An 11384-nucleotide genomic window follows, 5' to 3' on the forward strand; every position below is an offset into this window, starting at 1 on the left:
AAAAAAACAAAATCAAAATTATGCCCTCAAAACTTACACCTTAATGGAATCCATTTCATTTAGTTCCAGGCTTTAGAGTGTGTAAAAATGTAAGCAAAAGACCACAGTTAGTCCTGCTTCCCCTACTGCTTTGAACACCTTTTTTTTTTAAGACAGCTTTACTGAGGTATAATTTACATACCATAAATTTCACCCATTTTAAATGTGCAAGTCAATGATTTTTAGTAAATTTACAGTTGAACATTCATTCTCACATCTAATTTTAGAACAGTTTCATCAACTCCAAAAAGATACCTCATGCCATCTGCAATTCCAAAGTGTTTTTTAAGGAATGTTAAATCTACCAATAATACTCACCAATTAATATGAAGCCAAGCCAAAATTCCAAACAAAGGCTGCTTGAGTCATAAAGCTATTGCTCATAAGAGCTGAAGAATACATTAAATTACCTAGCAAAGTGCAGGCCTGCCTGGTGTGGGCCATCTCCTTGGCATCATCAACTCCTTCAATCACAGGACTGCCTCCTTGCTTTGTGTAATGGAAGAAATTTGCATCCCCTGCAATTAAGGGAAGTAAAAGTTCTGCAGTCCATGAAAAAGCCTGAACATTTACCCTTATGTCCACTCTGAGTTAGAGGCAGTGACAGCACAGTTAAGCCACAGGGTCTCGAGTTGGGCTGCCTATGATTTCAGTTACAGTGTTTTAATACAAAACCCAATATTAAATAATGAAATAAAATATTTATCTTAATTGGTGAAATGAATACTCCTTTCCTAAAGGTTATTCCAATCTACATGCTAGAATAATCTCCTCAAACACTTTACCCCCTCATCAGGAACCCTACAGATCTCCATCAGATAAAGTCCTTTAAATTTTTTCTCTTTTACTTAAGGAAAATTTCAAACACGTATAAGACAGACTAGTATAACAATCCCCTATGTATCCATCACCGATCTGAAACAAGTATCAACTCAAAATCAGCTTTGTTCCATTCATACAGCCACTCCCTTACTCCTCCACACCGCCTGTGGGTTATTTTGTAACCAGTAGCAGACTTCTCATTTCATCCATAAATATTTCAGTATGAAATAAGCTCATTTTTTAACAAATAAGTTTATGAACTCAGAAATTAACAGAAAACAATATCAGCACAACATATCTAATGCCATACCTAATTGCAGCATTTTAAATTCAGGTGACTTTGCTGAGGCACAAAGCTGATAGAAGATATGATAGTTTCTCTCCTCTTCTGCCTTTGAAATAAGAAAAGAGTTTCTAATTACAGCATTTTAATCTAAAATGCAGAAAATTAAATAATAAAATAAATTTTTAATATTTAATGATTTGAGTTGGTGAAATAAATTGTCCTTTTCTAAATTTCCTAACATGTATTTACAATTAAACTTTAGTTTACTTGTAAATACGTTAATGTATGCCTGCCACTGTTGTACAGTATTTTATATTTTCAGATAAAAAATGACCAAGAGCATACGTGTGAATGCAAATCCTACACAGATGCACCAGAAAGATGTTTCTCGACTGAGCGTATTCTTGGATAGTAGTTCACAACTGGGTTGTGAAGATTTTTTTTTTTATCCTCACTGTTCCATCGAAACAATATTATATTCTAAAAGAAGAGGAGAAAGGAAAGAGGACAAGGATAATTTTTTTCTTGAACTACGTTCAAACGGTAACTCCTTGAAGGCATAGACCAATCAATGCCTTTTCTATCAAAGCACCTCTTCTTAACTAAGCTTTTCCTAGAAGCATCTATAGGTAAAAGTCAAAGCCATTAAACCTAGTAAGTACCCAGTGCCAAAGATATTAATCTAAGAGGTATTCCTCTGTCTCGTACAAGCACCATTTTACATTAATCAGTTCAAGTGTGTTTTGTAGCAATGTTGTCAATACGTTCAAGAGTATTTGGAAATAAAATGCATACCAGCGACATGTGATGGTATGTCAGTGTAACACAAGTACATATGTATATATGCCTGTCTTACCTGGAACACCACTCTGGATTTCTCTAAGAGGTAAGTTCTCATATTGGCACCAATGATTCGATATCTCTTATCAAAACCAATCTCAATATACTTCCCAAAACGACTGCTATTATCATTCCTGGTTGTTTTGGCATTTCCAATCGACTAAGAGGCAAGAGAGAAAACAAGATTTCAGAAGTGCAATTCATGTCATGACATTTACAGAATTTGTTCAGAAAGAGAAAGGACAGAGTAGAAGAAAACCTTTTGAAACTGATGCCTGTAAGAACGGAACCAATTAAGTCCCTCTAGGCGCAGGCGTATGCTTTGCCCACATAACAGATCCATGTTAACAGTTCTTACCTGCTTTGTTGTTCTCACAAAAATGGCTTTCAGACACAGGAGACCTGAGCCTAGCCGTTGGGAGATTTTCATATACCATTTGGGGCATGCGAACATATGCTCATTTGTGCCGGCAAAGAAAGAGAATGCACAGGGTTAGGAACTGTCAAGGTGTGATCTCTCTTGGTTAACAGCAGGGTTCTGATTTCTTGAAAAACTTGGTCAGTTCTTGGTAAATAAACTAGTTAAGACAAATTAACATTTTTCTGGAAATACTGGTCTGATGTTCAGGGTCTCTTTAGCCAGAAGGTTCCATTCCATCATCCTATCATGGGGAAACACTGGCTGCAGTGCAGTGAATTACTTAACATGGCTGTTTTAGCCATGCATGGTCTTGTAGCTCCCGCACAGTGAATGGATGGAACTATGCAAATAAGGTGCTTGTGGCCCACCAAGGGGATTGGACACCTTGCTAACAATGCAAATGAGGTGCATGGAGCTCCTGGGGGGGGGACATGCAAATAAGGTGTATGAACCCTAACAAGGGGATTGGTCAGTTTTGCCATTCTGCTAGGCTTAAAAGAGAGCCAATCCCAGAGCAGAAAGGGGACCTCACTATCACCACAAAGAAAGGCTGGGAATGGAGCGCATCGTTTGGACCTGGGATGCCTGTGCTGAGAACCTCCTAGACCCAGGAGACAGAGAGCTGTTAACACTAGAGACAGCACAGGATGGTGATAAGCAGCAACCAGCACAGCAGAAAAATGGCAGCAGCAGAACCAGGGGAACAAATGGTGGGCTTCCCAGCTCATGAGCGAGATGGTGACAGTGGGTGTGCTGACCCACAGAGCAAGAGAGCTCAGCCCCATCGGACAGAAGGCTTGCTGAAGGAGTAGTGTGCCTCCAAGCACTTGTTGGCAGAGCTAGGCTCACCGAACCACAGAGTGAGAGAGCTGAGCACCTTCAGTCTGAGGCTTACTGGTGGAATGGGCTGCCTTTGGGCATTTATTGGTGGAGCTAAAGAACTTTGTAACACTTGCCCGAGCAGGGCTGAGGCCAGGCCCAGGAGCCGAGGGCCAGATAGGGCCTGCCTGCAGGCATGGCTAAGAACAGACTGAAGAACTGTATCCTGAGTTGTTCCTGATCCTGAATTGTAACCTGTTACTTCCCTTATAAGCTCCATAATCATGAGTACAGTCTGTGAGTTCTGTGTGGCCACTGCAATGAATTATCAAACACAGCAGAGAAGTAGAGAGTGCTGTGGGAGGGGCGGCTGGTGTCAGAACTGGTAAAAAGTTTGGAGGGTAGAGGTATGTCTGACCTCCATCTCACAGCCATCAGCCTCGGGTTGATGATGATGGTGATTCTGTCTCCATGAAGTTTAAGGAGGTCAGACGTCCCTGTGCCACCATTTTCTCACTGGCCCAGTTGGACTGCCTATTAGCAGGGTATTAGTATTGCCTACTCAGATCAAATGCCAGTTTTAGAAACCAGAGACAGTAAAATCTGCCTTTGAATTTTGACAGTTGGATCTAAATTGCAAAACATCTGCTACAGAATGCAGAGAATGTAACTTACTGCTAAATTTTTTATATAAACCTAAAAATTAAAATGATATATGTACAGCTTTCTGACTTTGGTAACATGCTTTCATAAATTTTTCTTTGAAGGCAAAGCAAAAAAAGGTGCAGTTAGAAAAGTAACTGTTCACAATGTATATATTCAATGTTTAATAAGTTAATTTCATAGAAGATTAAAATCTTTCAATTGTGCAAAGCCTGTGACTATCAGGATTAGTATATCAAAACGGCAAGAGAGAAGGATGTGAAAATGCTCTGGAGTGTTAAAAAGATGATACAAATATAAGTGATGAAAACAGTGGTAATGCAGCCACAAAGGTCAACACATTCAGTTCTCTGATCAATCAAAGAAAATACATTTTCACTCTCTGAAAGAGGGCAGGAATTATTCTATTTTGTTTTGGCACTGAGGAGACTGTTACATTTCAGATTAACATTTTAAATGTTTTTCTTTACCTAAAGTTTTTTTTTTTTTAATTAAATGATTTTATAGAAAAGAACGACTAGAAACTGTCTTCCCAGCAAAATTACAGAATGATCTAATGTAGCCTGAGATAATTTAACTATTCAGACGTTTACGTAGATGTTCCCTTCTTGATATTACCAAAAAGGAAAGAAAAAGTCTACATATGTTCCCACAATTTTTCTTCTGTTTAGAAAAGTAAATTAACAAAAAGTGCAGAATTTTTCTCAACATAATATTCTGTGCCAAAGACCAGAGGAAGTGTTAAATACAGAAGTAACAGCAGCTGTAGTACACACTGAGAGCTTGGTAGGCACCATTCTCAGTGTCTTCCTGTCAGTAACTGAGCAAGGTGGAGAAGCTGGGAACAGCGTGTCCTCCCTCCTCACCTCTTATCCCACCTTCCACATGTCATCTCCCCACATCTACTCAGCGTGGAGTCAGTGTGGCCAATCTGCCAAAGTCACACTTCCCCCTGCGAGAAGATGCAGTGAGTAGGCAAAGATTGAAGCAGGCTTTCTTTTATCTCTGAGTGAAATGTATTTATTTAAACATAAACAGAGTGACAGAAGGAACAAATGAAATAGAAGTCTGAAGATCTGGGTGTCAGAACAGGCCCAACGACCAACTTGCCATGATTTAATCTCTCTGAGAACTTGTAGTGTTCCCAGGGTAAACTGACTGGGATAGATGAACTCCAGGGTCCTTTTCAAAAAATGAAATCATATGCTTGTGAGCCCTAAACCTGATATGGAAAAAAAGGTTCTCTATATAAACAGTATCTTATGTTCATACCCCCTCAATTGCTCATTCAGCCCTATAAATACCGTAGTCACAACAGCCTTCCTTAATACTATTTTCCATTCAATTAACAAGAAATTGCTAAAGGAAAGGAGAAATTTTATGATCTCAGTTTTACTACTGATTTTAGTGAAACACGGAGTGAGTTACTCTCTTTGACTAAATGGAGATGAAAATCTTTAACTACAGTTACTGAAGGTGAAAAGGAACTATTAAGACCCAACTGGTCCCAAGAATCTTCCCTGCACCTATCTTAGGATGAAAATTTCCAGGAGAAAAACAAAACATGTCAAAAATTAGAATAGCAAGAATCATTTCTCTGTACATCATTCATACTTTGCAAAAGGAGCCTATTCTGAGGATGAGGAGCTTGCCTTCTACAGGATAATATGCAAATCCCCTTAGTCACTGGGCTGTGATGTTAAAAACGCTCATTATCCAATTAGGAGCTTCAGCAGATCACTGGAGGCTGGATATTCCTTGATTCTTGATATCACAGTGAAGGGCTCTGACAGAGGTTTGAGGTAGATTTAAAGCTACAAACATTTTCTAGGCTCACATGCTCAATATTTTATCTATTTTTTTCCTGTAACTGTAACCCCTGTCACCATTCTTCAGCCCCATATGCCATTTTAATCTTTCAGTTACTAAGCATAACTAACTGATTCTTTATTTTTTTTAATCTAGCAAACAGGGAAAATTCCTTATAAGTGCAAACTAAGAAGTAGTAACATTCCTACTAACATGACTCAAATCTGTGCTACAGAAAAATCTGTAGCTGTTTTTGAAAGGGAATGAAGCATGGTCATACAACTGTTCATTCCAGACTTAAGTTATCCTCAAGACAGCTTCAAACTCTTGTTCAGGCCTATATCTGAGATTGTCTGATACTATCACAATCAAGACTTTGGTATATTTTAACATTACGGACCAGAATGGCATGAACTGTTGCCAAAAACCAAGAATTTGTTGTCATGACCAAAAACAGTCAAAACAATGATAGGAAGCAATGTGCTGCTGTTTTCTAACCCAAACAAAAAACTGGCTCCACAGACTATATTCCCCTAATATTAACAACAGTGACACATACCACTATATCTGCAGCTCAAATTCTTTCAAAATCTTACTATTTGCTTAAAACCTTCACCACTCTCTTTTGGCACAAGCATTTGTTTCCTGTCCATGCTATTTTGAAAACTTTTCAGTTCTCTTTCCATAAAGGGCCCAGCCCAGGAGGCCTCTCAACCTTCCCAGCACATCTGGACTTTCAACCCCAAGAGCAGAAGGCCTGCTGCTTTGGAGCACTCCTGTAGGCAACGGGTCACAGCATTCTGTTTTGAAGTATCACACACAGCACCGCAAACCAGGCACAATTACCTCTGGACAGATAACTGCAAAACCCACTTGTACAACAGCTGCACCAGGCCAGTTCTAACTCCATCTGTGTTTGGGTGACAAATAAGGCTTGACAAAGGAAAAAAACAGCAATAAAATTGCTGATTTAAATTTTCAACAAGAAAGGTTTGTGTCTGCATGCTCAAAGCAATTTCTCTCCATTTAATAAGGCTTACTTCTCTTCATTTAATGGAACTTCTTACAAAACTGTAACTTTCCTAAAATCCTATTAATAGGTAAACAGTCTTCTAGTTGCAAACCTTAACATACTCAAATTCTCAGTCACACAACTAGCTCCATTTCCTCTGGCATAAGCATTTCTACCTTGTATAACTTTCTCTCACATGAATTTACTATTATTGAATTACCTTTTCTAACGTAAATCTGTGTGATGTGCTCTACAGAAAGAAAAAGAAAAACGTTTATGGACCTTGGTGAGGTTGAGATCATGATTAAGTTTATAGTTTAAATCTGGAAAAAATAAAAATTTATAGCTAAACAGGTTAGACTGAGTACAGAAAATGAAACGTGAATAAAGGAATAATGAAATTCAATTCATGCTTGAGCATAGCTCCTATTTTAGAAGGAGCATAAGTAAGAACTCTGGACTGTAGGGAAATGAGTACCTTGTACTTCTGGTACAAGGAGCAACAGAAGTGAGTTAATTAACTAGGAGAAAAGAAACTTTTGAAAATGAAGTACTGCTGCCTTCTATGTAGAGGCAACAATTCAGTGGTAGGTTAAAAAAAAAAAAAAAAAGGCAAGATTATGGACTAAAGCAGATTCCTCTTATACCTGGGGTTTACTCAAAATGTCTACGTTACTGAATTTTCACTTTTCTTAGATCTCTTACCAAGATGGGGAAAAGTATTTTCCTAATTTTGGTGGCTAGAAGATCTCAGACGTTCTGACCAGTGCTGTATCAATCCATTTTTAAGCATGTTTCTTAACAAGAAAAGTAGGAATATATGACATGATATGACATAATCTAGTCTAAGAAGTAAACTACAGTAAGAAGGCCAAGGTCCTACTGTCTTACCTCCATGATGGGGTTGGAGGCCAAGACTTTTTCCTCAACATTAGCCTCACTGGTAGAGCCACTTACAGTTGCAAAGTATCGCATAGCATACTTAGCTGAGACTGTTTTTCCTGCCCCAGACTCTCCGCTTACAATGATGGACTGATTTCGTTCATCTCTATAAAACAAAGAAGAGTAACTGTCAGTGCTGCCCGTTTCTAAATGTGATTAACACAATTTCTTCTCTGTTCTCATCAATAAGCCACAGTGGCTTATTGCTACTGGTTCATACATGAAAAATATGGAAAGGAACATAGAACACTATTTTCTAATAAGAATAACTACTTATAGACTAAGGACAATGAACAGAGAGGGAAAAGAAGATATCGAACATTAAATTAAAGAGCATCACATCTAAGGATTAATCTGTAATAGAGGGTCTGTGATTTTGTGTGTGTATACACATCTCAAACATATTATTATATTCCTAGAGAATTACTTTGGTATCTTACAATACTGTTGTTGAAGGGATATTCTTTGGAGTCACAGCAGAAGAATTTAAAAGAAAAACTTAATTTAAACTAACAAAACCATTTGCAAATTAAACTATACTTCAAATTGTCCATTGGTTAGCAGCCCATCAGGTGGGACTCCCACAAGCTCCAGCTCCTACTGAAGTATCCTCATCACCAGAGGGAAAAACTGTCCATTCTCTGGCTGGTTTCATTCAAATATATCAAGCCACAATTCATGTCTGAGGATGTAGTGATGGAATACTATTACTAAGACTACTGGCCCCATCTAGTGTTTACCTAGTACTGCTCTTCTTAGAACTGAAAGACTATCTACTATTACATCTTTAATTCATTCACACAATGACTCAAAAACTCAAAGTGGTCTCTTAAATAAATGGTGCTGGGACAACTGGATCTCCACATGCGAAAGAATGAAGTTGGACCCCTTCCTCACACCATATAGAAAAATTAATTCAAAATGGATGAATAATCCAAATACAAGAACTAAAACTATAAAACTCTTAGAAGAAAATACAGGGGTAAAGCTTGTTTTTGACAATGGAGTCTTAGATAAAACATCAAAAGTACAAGCAACACAAGAAAAAATTGATAAACTGCACTTCATCAAAATGAAAAATTTTTGTACATCAAAGTACTTTATCAAGAAAGTGAAGAGATAACCAACAGAATGGGAGAAAATATTTGCAAATCATACATCTGATAAGGGTTTGATATCCAGATTATATACAGAATTTTTATAACTCAACAACAAAATGACAAAGTATCCAATTTAAAAAATGAGCAAAGGACTTGAAGAGACATTTCCCCAAAGAAGATATATAAATGGCCAATAAGAACATAAAAAGATGCTCAAGGTCATTAGTCATTAGGGAAATACAAAGCCAAACCACAATGAGATACTACCTCACATCTATTAGGATGGCTATTATCAGAAATGGAAAATACTGAGTGTTGGCGAGGATGTCGAGAAATTGGAACCCTCATACATTGCTAGTGGGATTGTAAAATGGTGTAGCTGCTGCGGAGGTCCTCAAAAAGTTAAACATAGAATTACCATATGACTCAACAGCAACGTAGAATATGGGTGGCAGGAGGATGTGATGAAAAATTATGAAAGTCTCAACAAAGACAGTGATGGTGGAGACTGAGAGAAGCAGATGAATTTGAGAACTATCAAAGTAGCAGAATCAATAGTACTGGTAATAATTTCCCACAGTAGAAATTTAGAATGTTTTTAAGGAAAAAGTTCTTTCTCCTTTGAGAAATGAGGGTTGTCACCTTATTTTATAGAACTTGAAAAATAAGGTAGGAGTATTCAGTTCAGGCCTAAGTTCATTCATATCACACTAGTGGGACCACATAGCTGCCCGTTCCTGATGTTCCGGCTTCCACATTGTGAAGAAAATCAGGAGGACCTAGGTGATACTAGGGAATGTCTAATTCTTATAATACAAGCTTGTGTGTAATCCGCATTGTTATGAAACACTCGTTTAACCTCATATCACTATCTCTTCTCCTTTTTATTTGAATTTCAAGACTGAACTGGATACTCCCATTGTATCTGTTCATTCATGGCTAAATTCAAGATAAATCACTTGAGTAAAACAGTTCTCACTGTCGTGTCAATGTCTTTTCCTCAACCATTTAAAATGTCCTCTGAATTTATCTTTTTAGATACATTAATCATGGGACTGTATCAGCAGTCTTTGGGTTCTCTTCAACAGTGTGATCAGAAAAATCAACCCTTCCCAATTCCTGCATGATCAGTTCTATCACTATGCCTACTCTGTCATTTAACTTGACAAAATTCTCCCAGCAACCACTGCAACAGCAAACAGAATGAAGAGTCTGTCACCAGTTTGATGAAAAGAAAATCCTAAAGGGGAATGTATTCTAAATTTTACTGCCTTTGAAAAGCTATTTCAAGTCTTAATGACAAAATGTTGTATCAAAAAATCAGAAAATTCCTATGTAATAGTCCTTTCCTATAATATGGGGAGGAATAAAAGCAGTAAAATCAAGGGCTGTTTGAATGAATCCCAGAGGTTTATACAAAAACATACATACACACACTGAGGTCAAGCACACACAGCAGATACATTTCCTTTCCCAGGGTTTAAGCATATGATCAAGTTAAGTGTTAATTCTTAAGGGATTTTTTATTCTATTTCCCTGACTTTTGGGCAGAGAGGCTTCCCTTGTTTCCCAAGTCTAAAAGAGTAGACCATTCTAATATATAAAAAGTACCAGTCTTCCATTTTATACACCTCCCTGAATGCAGGGTTGTAGTCCTAGCTCTGTCATTTACCAGCTTCATGGCTTTGAGCAATTGCATGACCTCTCTGAGCCGCAGTTTTCACATTTTTAAGATTAAATGGCACCTAAAACCAAAACCAAACTCATTGCCATCAAGTCGATTCTGACTCATAGCACCTAAGGCCCCTCAAATTGTAAAGTACTATGATTTAAAAGTCAAACTAACTCTGGGGTTGATTTTTCAGACGGTTGGTGGGCCACAACCTACATAATAAGCCAGAGTGAACTCTTGGGACTGACGACAATCTCAATAAGGCAGGCTTACAGATACTCAGGTGGTCTTGAATGGCTACAAATAAGATGCTGTTGTTGTTGTTAGATGCCATTAAGTTGGTTCCGACTCATAGTGACCCTGTGTACAACAGAATGAAACACTGTCCAGTCCTTTGCCATCTTCACAATCGCTATGCTTGAGACCATTGTTTCAGCCACTGTGTTAATCTATCTCCTTAAGGGTCTTCCTCTTTTTTGCTGACCCTCTACTTTACCAAGCATGATATCCTTCTCCAGGAACTGGTCCCTCCTGATAATGTAACATGTCCAAAGTATGTGAGACTAAGTCTCGTCATCCTTGCTTCTAAAGAGCATTCTAGCTGTACTTCTTCCAAGACAGATCTGTTCATTCTTTTGGCAGTCCACGGTATATTCAATATTACTCACCAATACCATAATTCAAAAGCATCGACTCTTCTTTGGTCTTCCTTATTCACTGTCCAGGTGACTGAAAACACCATAGCTTGGGTAAGGCACACCTTAGTCCATCAAGTGACATCTTTGCTTTTTAACACTTTAAAGAGGTCTTTGCAGCAGATCTGCCCAGTGCAATACATTGTTTGATTTCCTGACTGCTGCTTCCATGGGTGTTGATTGTGGATCCAACTAAAATGAAATCCTTGACATCTTTGATCTTTTTTCTGTTTATCATGATGTTGCTTATTGGTCTAGTTGTGA

At 38.0% G+C, this 11384-nt stretch overlaps 1 protein-coding gene across 9 annotated transcripts in view; it reads right to left on the reverse strand.

Annotated features, from left to right (window-relative positions):
* MYO5A (myosin VA) overlaps positions 1 to 11384 on the reverse strand; it is a 272641-nt gene that overhangs the window by 134668 nt on the left and 126589 nt on the right. For 6 of the 9 annotated variants that reach the window (XM_023732490.1, XM_023732488.1, XM_023732487.1 and 3 more), the window contains exons 5-8: positions 7603 to 7759; positions 2004 to 2147; positions 1172 to 1253; positions 450 to 557 (exon numbers count right to left, since the gene is read on the reverse strand). In XM_023732490.1, coding sequence (XP_023588258.1) covers positions 450 to 557; positions 1172 to 1253; positions 2004 to 2147; positions 7603 to 7759 — 491 coding nt within the window. Of the gene's footprint in view, positions 1 to 357; positions 558 to 1171; positions 1254 to 2003; positions 2148 to 7602; positions 7760 to 11384 lie in introns of those variants that run through there. The other 3 variants (XM_023732489.1, XM_023732494.1, XM_023732497.1) reach the window with 3 other exon arrangements.

The sequence above is a fragment of the Trichechus manatus genome, unplaced genomic scaffold, assembly GCF_000243295.1.
Source record: "Trichechus manatus latirostris isolate Lorelei unplaced genomic scaffold, TriManLat1.0 scaffold00052, whole genome shotgun sequence".
Classification (NCBI taxonomy): domain Eukaryota; kingdom Metazoa; phylum Chordata; class Mammalia; order Sirenia; family Trichechidae; genus Trichechus; species Trichechus manatus.